The 17,681-nt window shown below is 35.0% G+C and overlaps 2 protein-coding genes across 6 annotated transcripts in view; both read right to left on the bottom strand.

Annotated features, from left to right (window-relative positions):
• Window positions 1-12,080, bottom strand: part of LOC134854585 (phospholipid scramblase 2-like) — a 31,707-nt gene extending 19,627 nt beyond the window's left edge. The window contains exons 1-5 of one of the 2 annotated variants that reach the window (XM_063870892.1): window positions 11,830-12,077; window positions 8,967-11,436; window positions 7,359-8,152; window positions 4,013-4,148; window positions 3,259-3,413 (exon numbers count right to left, since the gene is read on the bottom strand). In XM_063870892.1, the coding sequence (XP_063726962.1) occupies window positions 3,259-3,413; window positions 4,013-4,148; window positions 7,359-7,619 (552 nt within the window). In that variant the 5' untranslated portion in view covers window positions 7,620-8,152; window positions 8,967-11,436; window positions 11,830-12,077. Of the gene's footprint in view, window positions 1-3,258; window positions 3,414-4,012; window positions 4,149-7,358; window positions 8,153-8,966 lie in introns of both variants that reach the window. The other variant, XM_063870893.1, reaches the window with a different exon arrangement.
• LOC134854905 (potassium voltage-gated channel subfamily C member 4-like) overlaps window positions 1-17,681 on the bottom strand; it is a 529,156-nt gene that overhangs the window by 228,284 nt on the left and 283,191 nt on the right. The gene's annotated exons all lie outside the window — the stretch shown is intronic.

Raw genomic sequence — 17,681 nt, forward strand, 5'->3', positions numbered from 1 at the left:
TTACAACGCGGAGTGGAGTTGAGGAGTCAATATGCCCGTATATTAGCCAATTTCAGAACAAAAAGGGCCAGGAAAACTACATTAACAAATCGTCAACCTCAGTCAGTTCAAAGTCTAGAGATTTTGAAGTCACCAGTGGTCGCTAAGGACCAGAAATCGTTAACCGGGTTGGTGGGCATTTTGGATTCCGACGAAGATACCAGTCTATGCCTAATGAAACGAGCACTTATTAACCGGGACTACAAAGGATTTTACCGTATCGGCCCCTATATAAAATCCTTTTGGCATTGTGCAGCGGTGGTTGATGGCTGTATTGTCGTGGACAATAGGATCGCTATTCCCATGTGCCTAAGAAAACCATTATTGTCTCGACTACATAGGTCGCATGCGGGTCAGTTAGCCATGGTTGATGCTGCGCAATACATCTGGTGGCCCCGAATGCACCGAGATATCGTCCAGCTATGCAAAGATTGTCACCAGTGCACAAAGTTTGGTAAGAATTCGAAAGCGAACGCTTCATTTAACTCTTCCAAGCCTTTACCCCTCTTGTCTGGTCCTAATGAAGAGCTGCAGCTCGATTACGCAAGCCCTCTACTCGATTCGTTTGGTAACAGTATTTATATCTTGGTCGCGATCGACCGTTACTCAAAATATCCGTCAGCTATGATTACACGTTCTACGGGAGGACGAAAGATTATTAAATTTCTTAAATCGTATATTCAACAGCATAGTATCCCCAAATCTATCAAAACTGACCAATATTCTGGTTTTAAGAACAAATTAGTGCAAAATTTTTGTAAAGATAAAAATATTGCCCAATATTTCTGCCCGGTGGGGGACCATTGTGGTTGCGGTCTAGTAGAAAGTTCGATCCAAACGATTAAACGTCGTTTGGGCGCCTCGCGGTTGAGTTCGGATTTCTCAAATGTTCAAGATACTCTTAGAAATACTATTGAAGATATTCGGATTACAAAAAACTCTGTTACTGGGGTTTCACCTTTTGAGCTTCACTTTGGCCGTCCTCCGAATACGGAGCTATCTATTGCGGCTGAGCGTTTATCTACGGGCGTTAATTTAGATAACCAACAATTGGAACGGGACCTACTAACACCCGAACAGCGTCGGGAGCAGTGCGATAGCCGACCGAGGATAAAAGTTGTCAGGAAGGGGCAGTCAAGCCCGACGGTGTCTCCATACTTTGGAGGACCTACGGACTCAGTTTCGGATACACCTCACTATCGCGCACTGGAGAGTCTGGCACATTCCGCCAATCAGTGGCTGACGTTGAAAAAGTCATTGTCACATCAGGAGGGAGTCAAAGCGTTGAAGACGCTGACGGAAAGAAATCAAGTCCTCGCAGCCACCCTTCGCTCCAATTTGTCTGCTGGTACCCTTAGATTTAGGAACCAGATGCAAACGGATCAAATTCGTCCGTCGTTACCAAAACGTAATTTGGATTACTTAGTATTGAATGAACCAAATAAAGTCGAAAAATTTAGGAAATTTCTAAATAGGAAGTCTTACAGAGAACTTTTCAAACCTTTTAAGGGCAAAATTGTGCGGATCACTGGGTCCACATATATTTCTGATAAGGGAAAAGTGATTAGAAGAAATCATTTGGCGGTACGTCTTAAATCAACCGATCTAAGTTTTTCAGGCAAACAACTAACGCCTGTCAAGAAGGGGCAAAAACGCCCCATTGTGTCATCTTCACCGTCATCATCAGAAGACAATCGGCCTCTCAAACAATCGAGTTCACGCCAACGAATCACAGCCAAAACTGTAAAGGTACCTGCTCACCCGAAATTCCTATCTCTGCCAACTTCATATACTCCATCTCGTGGCCAAATTGTATCAACTAAGTCAAAGCACACTTCAATCTCGAAGGCTCCAGGCGTACAGATTATTCCTTTTCCACAACACTCTACTCCAGTAGTAGACTTAACGGCATCTTCTTCCACTTCTGGAAATCAAGGAACGGAGGTTCCCATCAGTATTAAACCAAATTCACCAGCTTCAGTAAAAAATCCAGTATGTCCAGACCTCATCCCCATTTCTTTAGACGATGAGTCTTTAATTCCGAAATCTCAAGAAAGAACTTCGACAAGTTTGGCAGCATCGGGCCTTCCCACCCAAGATGGTCCCGGCATAATGTCCGAACCGGATGGAAATATATCATCTTCTTCGAATTCGTCTCGTGCCTCTTCACGATGGAAAAAGCAGACAACATTTTACGGCAGTCCCATCAGACATTCCGTGAATATCATTCAAACACAGTCGATGTCTACACCTCCGTCAACTCCTGCTTCGCCGGACAAGAAAGTTCGTTTTGTCGTGGCTAATCCAGAACTAGTAAACCAAGCAGGACAGTCTCGGGTTGTTCTTCCCGATGATTCTGAAGGCTTATATAGAGAATTCACGCGCTTCCCTAAAAAGAGTTCTTCCGACCATCCATTGCGTCGTTCAGACAAATAAAACTTTTCGTACCTTCGAACTAGCTAAAACTTACAAAACTTTCGTTTTCTCCCTCAAGTCACATCAGTTCATTTGTAAAACTCCTAGTGTTTTATCTGATACAAGAAGTACTGTTTAACGTCCGTGAGGGCACATATTTAGTAATTTTTTCTCACAGTAAAGAAATTCAAAGGTTGTTTGAATTTTTCCCGAGAGGGGGAAATGTGGTGTGGCGTAGTTTATTAGATTATTATGACGTCATTAGTGTGCTAGTTATTCGTGCTAAACTCGCCTTTTGTTTATCAAGGTCGCGACCGACCTGCCAATCCTTTCTAGATTTATCATCAAGTGCTCTCATTCATTCTGTCTCAACTTATGAAAGATTTAAGTTGTATTTAAAAGATTTGTCATGACATTATCTACGTAACTGAAACTATCTATATTCTTTACAATATTATTTATACATAAAACAAGGAGAATTGATTCTTGTTTTAACAACTGTTCTTTAAACATTCACATCCACAAGAAATTCTGAAATATAAAATCCCTTTTTGAAAGTAGAAGTCATCCAGGTTTGCTCGCTCTATTTGCACTTTCGTGATTAGAAAACGCAATTTGCTTTTCCTTTTGAAATGACCTTGAGGAAAAAAAATCAAGTCGCCAAAAAAAAACAAATTAGAGCGTGAACATCTTCAAGACAATTTCCTGAAACTCAAACCGAAAAAAACTAGACTTAAATAAGTGTGTTCACTTCGTTAATTGACACTTGAAACAAGAGAGACAAAAAGATGATCTACTGAGTACCTGTTCCATGTTGTCTGTGATGTGTATGACGAATGCCCGGGCAGGCCCACAGCACTGTCGCATGCAGAGGTCACTCTCCTCCATCGCGTAGTACACCTGCTGACCCAGCGTGTTCTTCAACACATATCTATTCTTCGTCTCCCAACCCGTGAATGCTACAACACAAAAAGTAAGTTAAATATCAATTAAAAAAACAGCAGCGGGGTATATTATAATAAACGGCCCAAAAATGGACGTTTTAGCTGTTTTAAAAGTTTGATCATGATGCTCGAATCTGATTGGTTGAAATTAGTATCATCAAAAAAATCTGTGTTTTCAATTAAAACTGAAACTCAATTAACAGTTTGATAATTTTGGGCAGTATAGTAGAGAAGAAACCAACAGCACAATTTTTCAGATCTCGTTAACAAATCCACACCCCCTATGATAACCATTAATCACCACCATAATCAATGCTAATTTTTGTCCTTGTAACGAATCTCCAACTCTAACGAATTTCAAATTTCCCATTTTTACAATTTTCAAGCACTCGATAAGCGTGTTCATTGGAATTGCACGTTGACTTTCACATTTTAATTGAATTCACCTGGAAAAAAAAACGCTAACGGCTCTAGCTCATCATCAATACAGCCCCACACAACACAATAAACTCTGTTGATCCAAAGATACAAAAACTAATGAATGCTACAGTTGTTTCATTTCTAGACTGGATAGAGCTATAATGAAAGAACCCACTCAAACACTGACTACTAACCCTCAAGCAGTTCGACCACCTGGTGTACAAGTATCTGGTCCACTTGGGTCAAATATTCCAGTCCCGGGGGACAGTTGGGCACTGATCCGGGAGGAGGCATCACCCACTCCGGTTGTTTCAGAGAACACGTGTATTGCTACAACACAAGTTTTTGGGCTCTTCATTACATTCCCGACATTTAAGCTTCGAATAAAATGAACCATTTTAGCGCTGTCATTATGCAAACAAACTTTGCCTGGTGAACAAACAAGCTATTGTTTTTTTTAAAAAACTAGCACACAACTGACAGCTAAAAAAGTGTCAATAAACGCAAGGAAAAAAAATCGACTTGTTTTGAAAAAAAACGACAACATTCGAACTCAAAAAAAATCACGTCCTTAGAGCTCCTCGAAATTCCATCACAATTTAGGATTGACACGTTTTTGATAAAAAATTAACCAAATTGGATCATTCAGTAATTTTTTTCCGCTGGGAAATCATGAAACAAAATCCTTTTTTGAAACTAGAAATCGATAATGATTTTCGTGAAAATTTTCACTTTTTCTGTTCGATAAAGATGTTTGCCTTCCACGGGAAATCAACTGAGCTTAAAAACTGAAAAAATCCAACCGTGAAAAATCACTTTAGGGTGTAAACAAACTTTTCAAGACAACGAAAAACCAACATGACCTATATAAGTGTCTTCACTAAATTAATTGCCACGTAAACAGATTTCTTCTTGAAATTTTATATTGCAGTATCAAGCTATGATAACACGTTAAATCACTAACAATATACTTAAACCACTATAGAACAACTAGGAAAATATTGAATGAGAAATATTGAACAGTGCACATTTGAATTATTCCAAACCGAAAGATTTAAGAAGAAAAATACAACACAACGCCATCAACAAAGACAACCATAATTTTTTACGATTTGTCATAACTCGATTTGTAGTAGTTCGATTTGAGGATAGCATTCCAATTAAGACAACTGCCACTGTTTAAGTACAATTTAAACAAAACTTACGCAGCGGTAAGTAAGCAAACAATAATTAGACATCATCTGGGAAGTTTTATACGGAATTAAATATATATTCTATTTTATAGAAATGTGATATCATGGCTTAAGGCGCGATGCTGCAAAGTGAAGTTAGACGAAGAAATCTGTCTCAGAGTCAAGGAACGTAGTGAAGACACTTAAATGGACCGAGTTGATTTTTTCAATTTTTTCAGGAACATTTTATAAAATCTGTTTGGGCTCCAAGTTGTTTTTCGCATAAGACTTTGTAACTTTTTAACTAAGGAAATGAACTGAGCTTAAAAATAAAGTTCATTTTCTTAGTTAAAAAGTTACAAAGAAGGAAAACTCCACAACCAAACAGAATAAGTGTAAATTTCACAAAAACGTGATCGACTTCTAATTTCGAAAATGAAATTTATTATATGATTTCAGAAAAAAGACAGGCAATTGGAAAAGACTCAATTAAAACAATGAAAGAGAAACGAAAATTGACTTGTTTTTTTAAAAATCTCAACTTTCAATTTTTGTTGAAAAAGATGGCCTTAAAGCTCTTTGAATATCAAGAACAATTTCTGATTGACACTTTTTTGATAAAATTAACCAAATTGGAGAAAACTGGTTCATTCGGCAAAATATTTATTTCGCTGGGAATCTGATAATTATAATCAACTTTCGAAATTTGAAGTCGGTAAGGCTTTTCGTGATTTTACACATTTGCTGTTCAATAGTTGAGTTTGCCTTACTTTCAAAAAAGGGAAATGAACTGCACTTAAAAAAATCGAAAGTCAAATCGCGACAACTCAAATCTGAGCCGAAAAAACTTGAAGTTTTCATGATAAAAAAAACAAAAACCATCACGACCTATAAAAGAGTCTGAACTACGCTCGTCGACTTTTAAAAATGATTAGAAGGTAGTTTAAGATGCAGAAATGCTCAAATATATATTTTGTTGACAAAATCAGAATAGATCAAATGATTCGATTGATTTTGTTGAACGAAGTAAAAGTCTACCTTCCAATTTGATAACTTCTTTTTTTCTAAATTTCCTGTTGGATTTTTGAAGAAACCGAACAAGTTGAAAACTGCTAGGAGAGATAGGAATCGTAAGCTAGATAAGACCACACTTCACCACCTACTAAATTTTTTTCAGATCGTCAAAATGCGAGATCCTAAAGTTAGTTCAACTACTTTTGATATTGTTTAACGTTTACATGTGCTTGTAAAAAAAGTGCTTGTTGCCGAAACGAGTGTTAGGTTAACTCAAATTTTTCGGCTTATTTAACAGTTCAGTAATTCAGTCTTTCAGTAATTCCAAATTCACGTTTTTTATATTAAATTTCGTGGTACTTTTCCACAAGCCACATAAAAAGTGACATTTTTCTTGCTTCAAAGGAAATTGTTCCTGACAGACAAAAAATGAGTTAGGTGATTATTCCATGCATTCTAAGGCTTACGCTTGATTTTTCATTACTACTACACCACACTTTTTTTCAAATTGCGCGCTTTCAAGATTTCAGGGTGGTACTTAGACAAGCTGTCTAGCTTTTTCTGACATCCTCCGCATGTGCATTAAACATGCCGTATTTTACAATATAATAACCGCAAACGTGGTGAGTCTGAGGGGTAGGGCATTTGAAATCCAAATTCTGTAATTAAAAAAGTTCAACCAATACTTCACAACTTCAGTCCAAACACAGCTCCCAGAAAAGTCGAAACAGAAAAAAAATGCAAAAAATTATTATTGATGAAAAAATAGAAAGAAAAACTATGTCAGCCATAAGATTTTTATCAGCTATAATAATTCATTGGGAAAAATTCAATAAATTGCACAAAAAAGAGGTTAAAAACGAATACATGGCCCTGCAAGTGTAACATAGAAGCGAATCACCACTTACCATGCAAAGCAATGCAGCGAGAACACTAGCCAGAAGATGACAAAAAGCAACTCTATAAAATGCAATAAGAAAAAGTAGAAATAAGCCTCGAATTAGCAACAAATCTGGCTACGTCTGAGATTCAAACCTGCGACCTAGATATTGAGTCTCACATCCTCAGTACTCAGCCACGGAAGCTTAATACGACATAGCCAAACACTAGTCACAAATAAAACAGAGAACAGATGCTATGCAAATTCCAATTCTACAGTGAAATTTCCAAATAAGTGAACACTTTTGATGAACACATTTATTTGCGAGTTAGATTAGAAAAAAAAGAACGTTCTTAACAATACACTAAGCTGACGCTAGTGTAAATGCAAAACCCACACGACCTAAAAGTCACATCGTTCGTTGTCTATTTTCTAAACGAATAAGCTAATAACTAAATATTGTGCATAACTCACCCTTATGAGGGGCGGGAAATGTTTTTGACTTTCATTGAATTTAGGCGAAGGGGTAGAATTAATTCCTGCTTCGTCTGAAGGTGTTTTTTCTTCTTCGTCTCTACTCTGTTCGTCAGCACTCGACTCTCGGAAAGTGACTGAGGGCAAGAGATCTACGCCACCATTCGAATCACACGACCTCTGTGATGCTTTAGTTCCATTTACATGCGAATAACCCGAATGTTGGCTGTCGTTGGTACAATGATGCGATAGCGTTGACATAACTTCCAGGAATTTATATAGCTGCAAAGTTAGGTAGTAAAAATATGCTGAAAGGAATTATGATGATGCTCAATAAACTTAGCTTGCATTAAAGAGAAATTCGCGCAGCATCAAGCGAGCACTATAGCAGGAATATAGCATTATCAGGATGACAAATATCTTAACAAGCTTTCATACTTCTGAAACACAATAACTGAATCAGATACATGGTGTGAAAATCCTACTTTTAAAGATAAACTAAAGGGTAGCAGTAAAAAATAATGTTCACAACAGTCATAAGTTCACGTGCAATTATTATATTGATTCGACGAACATAGAGTCAGGAGCGAAGTAAGAATTAAATATAAAAGCAAAAAATGAAATAATACCTTTTAATAAACGATGAAATAAGCCGGTTTTTGCTTTAGCCAGGAATGAATTCTAATATGAGAAGATGCATATATATTCTATCCCTTTTTCGGCTTATATTAAAAAACAGCCGCACACAGCTTTTAATATGCTTATGTACCAATGAGTCCCTCTGGGCTAGGAAACTGCGGCGACAGGTAAATCAGTAGACGGGAAAGGGAGACGACAAAAATAGAAATATGAAACAGTTGGGAATATGGATCTACTTAACAATCTACTTTCCAGTAGTTGTTAAGTAGATCAAGCAAGTCGAAATTTCGACCAATCAGAGTGCAGCAAAATTATAATTCTCAATAGAAAACTTAAGTGCTGTTTTACTGTATTTATCAAAAAAGGGGGGTGAAATTTTTCAGTAGATACCATGAAGGGATTGTTCAGTAGATCCGGAATATAATACAAAAAATGCAGTCACAAGTAACGAACGCTTGTTTAACTACCTTACATTCTGTATACGTAGTATAACTTTCACATGAAGACATTATTGTCGCTATTATAGATTTTCCATAAAATTGAGCTGTAAAAAACCTATACATATTTCGCATTTCTATTTCTTCAAATAAATGTTTCAACTTCTCGCTTTTGAACTTTTAAACTCAATTATCTGCCGTCTCAATTTCTGGTCACCCAGAAATCAGGTGACCGGAAACTAGGACGTTAGGTGATTGAGTCTGAAAGTTCAAACGTCAGAAAAGATAACGTTTACCTGAAAAAAAAACAAAGATGGTAAAATTGAAGCTTATATTAATTGAAATATGTCTATTTTCAGCTTAACTTCTGAACAAAAACTCTGCAAACAACGATTCACGACTATTACACTTTTGCGCGGAATGCAAGCATGGAGAACTATTCGCTCGTTGTTTTCCACTGCATTTTTTTTGCCTTGTTTCCAGTTTTCAAATTTTTGTTGATGTCGTCTCCATTTCCCATGAACTAACTTGCCTGTCGCCTCAATTTCCTCAATGATCCGGATTCCTGGTTTTCATTCAACCATTTTATGAACTGACGCTCCGCCAGCCAAGCATTACCAATACGCAATTGCAGCTACAACACGCTTGAGGCTTTGAACCTTATTACTACCCCTACACGGGTCCCACAAATGGTTAAAAAGTAAAGTTTTTTGAATACCTTTTGACAGATATTTGATGACTCATGATATACAAAAACTTGATTAAAAACCTTTTAAATAGAAGATGAATTTACACTCTCAAGCTGAAACACAAGCTCACGGCTATTACAAATTGAATTTCTCACAATAGGAAAACCTAAGATACAAGAAAGCATGTTACTGATCTTCATAAGATAAACTTTCAGAGTAACGTCCGCTAATTACACTTCGCTAAACAGCACATTTCAGCGCCATTAAGAAAACTAAATATATTTTGCTAATTATCACTCCTAATCACCTAAACAAACGCTCAATGGCTTAAGGTAAAATAGCAAAGAATAATGAGAAAATAGTAGGAATAATGAGAAAATAGTATGAATAATGAGAAGAAAAAAAAAGGAAGAAGAGGAATAAAAAAAGAAGAGTAGACGAAAAAGAAGACGAAGAAGAAGACGGGTAGACCTATAGTTGCCAATTAATTTGCCTGAAGTATGCCCATTCGAAGAATGCTGTCATCTTTCACTACTTTGCAATATCTGTCATTTGTTTCCATTGCTTATTTTTCTTCTTGAATTTGTTTTGAAAAAAAAACGGAGAAATAAATTGTTCTTTTTCCAAGGAACAGTGGCTGAGTAGGAATTCAGCATTCCTTCTCAGAATAAAAATGACTGATTGAGGCCAACCAAGATGCTAACTCGTTGCTGCAGACCGAGGTAACACCAGTCAGCTTAAAGAAGGAGATAAACATCAATTAGATGCATAAAAGCAGTTCTGATGATCAAATAGCTCGTATGTTGGTCTTTTCCACCAAAAAAAAACGCTTATCTCTTTTACCGTGGAAAAATTCTTTTATCTTATCTAGCTTCTTTATAAGATGCTGAGAAGATTAAAACATGAAAAAAAAACTAAATAATTGGAAACCACTAGTCGAAGACAAAATATTGGCAGTAATTATCAATAAGGAAATATTGTCAAGCATTTGTGATCTAAACAAATCATCATTGAAGTTTTGTTTTTGTTTATTTTTTTGATCATTCAATTTTTGCTCTGATCACCCCTAAGGAAAGGGAACTACGGTTAAAGGGTGTTTTTCCATTCAAAAACGGGTATCACAAAAACAGCTAGAATAAGGTTGACTGATATTCATATTAAAACCATTGGTGACTCAGACTAAAAATTTATTTCAAAAAATGTTCTCAGTCCGAGAAAAATTGTTCTGAACAGTTCGAGAACCTAATGAAGAACGAAGTCAATGACTAAACTAAAGTAATTTGAGAGGAATTTTCGGCTGAACATCCAATCTCTCACTACGACTGAAAAATTTGCAAATACTTAAAATTTCAATCTTCTTTCGTTTGTTTTTGAAAATTTTGCAGTGCTAATACGGTTGGAACAAGCTATGCAATCTGCACAACTACCACTTAGACTGGTTCACCCTTAAATTAAATAAAACCAGAAAGAAATTCTAGCGATTCAAAAATATATGAATTTTCAGGTTTAAATAAAAAAAATGACTGTGCAAACTTCAAAGTATTTAAAGAGTAGGCACGTCGTGCCATTCTGTAGCGCCCTTTTGATTCGTTAAAAACTCATATGACAAACTCGAACCAGGCAAAACAATGACTGGTGGAAAGTAAGCAAAAATGATTGTTTTTTCGAATTTACGTTTACAGATCAATATAATTTCTTTAAAGAAGTAACTTAAGAGACGGCTCCACTGAAAGTTTTCAGTTTTTTTGAAAATTATTGGACTCAATTATTATAAAAAATATCAGGGAATTTGATTACTTACACCATTACATGAAAGCCTCAAAATTTTTTTCAATTTTGGTGAAAACTGTTCAAATCATAAGCAAAGACCATGCCTACATGCCAAAGGTTACCTCCAAGCAAAACGTGCGGCATCACATTAGGAAATTAAATTGATTATGATTCGGTTAAGCAGGTTGCTTACCTGGAAAAATTCAATGTTCCAGATTAAGAACGCTTCCTAATAGCAAACGTAAGATTTTTATATTAGCGCCAAAAAACTTTAATGTCAAATTCTCTTTGACAAATTTTGCCTATCTTTAGGCAAATGAACTCAACACTGGATTTATGCTTAAGTTCATTCATAAATGCATTAAGATGTATAATGCACTTCTGTAGCTATAAAAAGAACTTTAAAACTTTTTCCGAAACAAAAACAGACAAAAAAATTACCAATACCCAAGTAAGAGTATTCACAACGTTCATCGACTCAAGTGTAATAATTTCGTCAAGTTAATTCGTGGTAAATTGCGCGCATATCACAGAATTTTTGCACTTTAACACAAGGTTACAGAATACCAAATATTCCATACCACATCCCTATAATTACTGCAAACTAAGTTTCAAAACATAATTTTCCGCAAAAATTGGTTGTTAACTTGGTTTCTTTGATTAATTCATAGCTCACGTAGACTCAAAAGCTTGTTTGTCGAAAATGTAAATGAACGAATGTGAAATTTTGATATTGAAAGAAAAAAATTAATGGAATAGATATTAATTTGAATTGACGTGTAATGAAAATCAGTAAACCAATTTGTAATTGAAAACAATTCACATTTCTGATCTCGTCAGGGAAAAAAGAACGAAAATCTGCAAAATAAACTTGATTTCTATTCTTTTTGATTTTAATATATGTTTTTTTTACTATTTCAAAGGTTTTCGGCAAACTTGTGTTGTCATCACGGATAATTATATTTCTTGGCAAGGAAATGAAGTCTACGTAATTGCATCGCGAGGAAACGATTGAATATCCGCTTTGAGGTGGCGCTTAAATTGTTCAAAAACTGTCGTCAGGTCGTCTGCATTGTAACCCCATTATAACCAACAGCGCGATAAGAACTAGGTGTTGGGTGAACAACCCTCCAGGGAACAGAGACCTGTAACATTGTTCATGTTTTATGAGCATGTAGTTCACTTGTCCCAAGCAGACAAAATAGTTAGCAGACAGGCCAGCAAGCAGACAGATTTCCAAACTACTAACCAGCTAGCGACTTTTGTTATAAACACACTTCTGTACTATTAAGCAATAAAACAGCTTAGTTTTGATTAAATATCTCAACAATAATTTCAATTTGAATAATTTCAGTTTGAATTATTTGAAGTTTATCAAATATTTACATGAATATTTACAAATTATCAGAATCTTTTTCAGCCAATCCAATTGGAGATTCAGCATTCTGGCAGTATGAAATGAACTTTATCTTTTTGCTGGCCTCACACAAAGCTCTATATTTGCCTGACTTTTCTTTCATATAGCATTAACTACATTAGTAGCTTGAGCATGTACCCTTTCAAGTTGAAAAAAAACTCTGGCCGTTTCGAACTTAACACAAATAGCAAAATGTAACAAAATTATTCAAATTTATGCAAGTTGGTAATAGGAGATTGAGGATTTGTAATTTTCGCTGATATGGTCGATTTAAAACAAGGTAAAATTTGCTCCGTTTTGAAAACGTCAATTAAGTCACCAACTATCTTCTCGAAGGAAAGCCAAGCCGCCTATCAATAAAAGACGGCCGAGATTTTTACCCGAGCTATAAATATCAGACAACCTCAAAACAAAAATGTTTTCATTTAAATGAAACGGTTTTCATTTGAAAATATGCAAAATTGGTTTGAAACTAGAGGAGCACCACATTCGAACGATTATGTAAAGAAAGAACGAATGGTTATAAAATATAATCAAATTACTGAAACTCCCCTCTTATTTCTAAATTTTACGGTAACTAAACAGTTACCGTATTAATTTTACTGAATTTATTTTCCAGAGCATTTATTTTGCACATAAAATACGTTCATTCAATTCGAAATTCAAATTTAGAATTTGGAAGAGGCTTGTATAATTGAAAAGACCCAAACTTACTCTGCATTATTCGGGCGACAGCCAACCCCCGGGACCCATTTGCAGTTTACAGCTGCAACACATGCCAACAGAAGAACACTTGGAGTGATACAAATAAAACTCCGATATGTCGTTTTTATCATTTTGAACAAATTGATTTTCCAGAAGTCATTTATGTTAAGTTTAAAGTTGCATCAAGTTACTAGTGCATAGCTCCGAGCGTGTAAGCGCGAGCTATGTTTTCTAGTAGACACATCCACTTAAAACTTTTCGATAGATTATACAGAGCTGATTTAAATTATCGGGAAAAACGAACAATACAAAGCTTTAAAATTCAAATACGTGTGAGTCAAATTGGGTTGATTATGATGTCAAAATAAAATGATGAATAGAAATCTTGTTTAGAATTTTCACGAATTATTTTGGTGCAACTTCATTTGCAAAATTCGGTCCCAAAATTTAACCCTAAAAACGATCATTTTTGACTTTTCTTTATTCCATCAATAATAACGCTATAACTACTGGTTCAATTGCAAAAAAAAATAATAGAAATGTGATACTCTTATGTAGCCCAACAAAATTTAGGACGAGTATAACCTCCAAAAACTAGAGCAAAACATTCAAAAAAAAATGTTAAAGAAAAATTGATATATTATAAAACTAAAATGACATTTTTTAGCTACCAAACGCAAATAAATTTATTTATACCAAATTTAGAAGATTTTCAGAAGCCTTCAAAAAAAACACAAAAAATTCGCAACTCTAACAACAAAACTCTTTTTTTTAAAATTCTTTTGAGCGTGTTGTCACAAAAAATCTGAAAGAAAGCCTAAAATTTTAGCACATTCAACACTTTTAGTAAATAGGCATGAGTTTTTCAAAAAGTTCTAGAAAAAACTAAGCCATGTTTTCCAATTTTTTGCAGAATTTGCTGTGGCACAAGAAAACTTCAAACTAAAATTAATTAAGTAAAACTTAACTTTCAAGGCTTGAATAAAAGTTTCGCGGATTATTCGCTCGAAATTAGACTAAAAATTAAATATTTCATGCCGGTTTTTCTCGAAACAGGACAACTTATTGAAAAATTTCGAATCACGACTGAAAGAATTTTTGTATGATATATCACTCGACCCAGTCCGATGATAATTTGTGTTAGCTGATTTTGCGAGGAAAACAAAAAACACCAGAATACAAAGTTCCTTCCCATCTTTTTCAGTGGCCGGAACCAATAGATTTCTGGAAACTAAGAACTAGCAATCAAAATTAAACTTACAGAACAAAAAGAAAATCCATAACACGATGGGAACTTCAAATTTTATGAAATTTTTATATCTAAGTTCTTTGAAAAACTTTGGAAAAATCTTTTGTGAAATTTTTCATTTTAAGTTTTCTAGAAATATCTCGTTGACTAAAAGAATTTGGTTATTCATATATGGAAACCAAAATCCCAAAACCAGGGGAAACGCCGACAGTATACCAATATTGGGTTGCTAATTTCAAACTTGGTGAATTAAACACGAAATCAAACTGGAAAATCGAAAAAAAATCTTAACAATTGCAAAACACGATATAGTTTAAACGTGAAAAAATTCTTACGTTGAATATGAAAAATTAGTACGCTGAAACATGGGGAGATAGTTGTCGCACGCATTAGTATAGATATAGTATAAAATAATATAGTATAGACAGATAAGAGGTTATTAAGCCCCCTCGCCCTCAAAACACAGACACGCACACACTTTTTTTGCTCGTCGAACGACGCAATATGAGGCCGATAAGCCGATATAAAATAGGCTGAAACCTATCAACCCAAAAAAAAACAAGGCGATGGAAAAAAAGTTGTCATGAAAGTTCTGAAGTACTAGCGTGTAACGCACCTCCGGTGCTGCGAACTTTTAAGAACACTATACAAAACCGCATATATTGGAAAGAGCGTACTCTGACAGCACCCAATTTTAGTGTTGATAATTTCAAATTTTGTGAAGCGTTTTTCTATTTAAGTTTGTTTTATATTCAATTGTTGAAAAACCCATAAATTTTTCACATTTTGGTTCTTTTGAAAAACTTTAAAAATGACTTGAAAAAACATCACTTCTCGGGAACTAAAAAAAATTGAGCAAGCGCATCTAGACGCAAGATTTGCAACTCCTGAGAGTGCTCTTACAGTAACCTACTACAGCGTTGGAAATTTCAAGTTTTGAAAAATCACAAAAAACGTCAATCTCAAAAACTAATAGGACTTGAACAGTCACATTTTAAGGCCAAATCACAACTCATGAGACTAAACTGACAGAGCCTCACTATAGCTATCGAAACTTCAAATTTTGTAAATTTTTTATATCTAAGTTCTTTAAACAACTATAAGAAAGGACATAAAAAACGTCACATCTCGGAAACTAAGAGCGTGTGAGAAGTCGCAATTTGACGCAAGATTTGGAACTTGGACCTCCTAAGAGTACCCTCACAGTGCCCAACTACAAAATTAGGAGTTTCAAATCTTTTGAATTTTTATGATCTTAAGTTTTTAAGTTTTTTGAACAAAAAAATTGAAAAAATCATAAAACACGTCACATCTCGAGAACCACAACGTTTTGAGCAGTCAAATTTGGAGGCAAGATTTGCCGCAACCCTTGAGAGTACTCTGACAGCATCCAATTGCAGGGTTGGGAATCTCAAATTTTGTGCATTACTTAGAAACTTGGGTTATCTGGAAAAAGCCACAAATCGCCTTATCTTGTATACTAAAAGGATTCCGGTATTCATAATTGGAGGTTAAATTCGCAAATCCTGGGTAAACACTCACAACATTCCACTATAAGGCTGCAATTTTCAGACTCGGTTTAATAAACACTGAAATCACCTGGAAAACCGAGGAAAAATCTTAACCAATGCCATATACGATATAGCTTGAACGTGAAAAAATTCTTTCGTTAAACATGCAAAACTAATACGCTGAAAAAACTTACACGTTGAGATAGTGAAGACCGCATTTGCAAATATTATAGACAATTTCTATTAAGCTGTTTAGCATTTTGTTCAATCCACAAATGAGCAAAAAAATGTTTCCATTAGAACAACTCGAAATTAGGCCACTAAGCCGATAAAATATGGACCGAAATCATTTGCACAGAATAAAATTTTAGATTAAAAAAAAACAAAAAAGAAATATATACGATGTCAAGGTGAAAAAAAATACAAAGAAACAGCAGAGGTCAATGAGAACACTAAAAGCAATTATATATTATTAAAAAAACTAAATTCCAAATAAGCCATTTAGTTGGATGCTAAAAACAAAGCCGAAACTAAGACGACTGCATGCATGCTGAAATCTGTGAAGTACTGAGGTGTACTGCATGCATGTTGAAACCTGTGAAAAAAGTCTAGTACCCGATTGCAATACCCTTGCTATCGCAAGGGTAATCACAGTTTAAACAACATTGAGCCACTTGCAACATTAATTAGTTGTTGTTGTTTAGATAAAAAATTTGATTTTTTCGAAAGTGCATTTCAGGACAATGGGACAGAAATCTCTCCATGTAGCCATTTTTATACGAAGTGATTAAAACCAACTCAGAGTGTACACTTGGTTAATTTCAAAAAACATTAAGCTGTAAAAATATTATAAATATATCCAAAAACAGTTGAAATAAGTCAGTGAACTTCAGACGGAGAATAAATGACAAAGTTTTTTGAAATTTTTCAATACTCTAGTCATTTAAAAAAATTGTATGGCTGATTAATAAATTTTTGATAAAACTTAACCATTAGGAGAAAAGTGCATTTCAGGAAAATGGTACAGAAATCTCTTTACATGTAGCTATTGTTATAAGAAGCGATTAAAACCGACTGCGAGTGTATATTTGGTTAATTCTAAAACCATTAAGCTGTGAAAATATTGTAAATATATCCAACAAACAGTTGAAATAAGTCAGTGAACTTAAGAAGACAGAGGATAAATGACAAAGGTTTTCAAACGTTTTCAATATTCCAGTTATTAAAAAAAAATTTAATGGCTGATTAATAAGTTTTTGATTAAAGTTAATCAATAGGAGAAAAGATGAACAATTGCTTTATTTCGGCGGACAATCTCGAAAGAACATCAAACTATCGAAGCAAAGTCAATCTTGCTTTTTTGCGCCATTTACACATGCGTTATTGGAGAAAGCATTTTGCTTTTCTTTGAGCAGATAAATTTGAAACAAACTTTACTCAAGTTTTAAAATCAAACCGGTAAAAAACAGAAAAACTGCATTTGTTCTAAGCTCCTAATAAGTTAACAAAATTCATTTTTCAGTGTGTTCAAATTGGTGTGTTCACCGATGAAATTAACGTCACATCTCGGAAGCTAAGAGCGTGTGAGAAGTCGCAATTTGACACAAGATTTGGAACTTGGACCTCCTAAGAGTACCCTCACAGTGCCCAACTACAAAATTAGGAGTTTCAAATCTTTCGAATTTTTATGATCTTAAGTTTCTAAGTTTTCTGAACAAAAAAATTGAAAAAATCATAAAACACGTCACATCTCGAGAACCACAACGTTTTGAGCAGTCAAATTTGGAGGCAAGATTTGCCGCAACCCTTGAGAGTACTCTGACAGCATCCAATTGCAGGGTTGGGAATCTCAAATTTTGTGCATTACTTAGAAACTTGGGTTTTCTGGAAAAAGCCACAAATCGCC

This window comes from Symsagittifera roscoffensis, chromosome 9 (genome assembly GCF_963678635.1).
Source record: "Symsagittifera roscoffensis chromosome 9, txSymRosc1.1, whole genome shotgun sequence".
NCBI classification, from domain to species: domain Eukaryota; kingdom Metazoa; phylum Xenacoelomorpha; order Acoela; family Convolutidae; genus Symsagittifera; species Symsagittifera roscoffensis.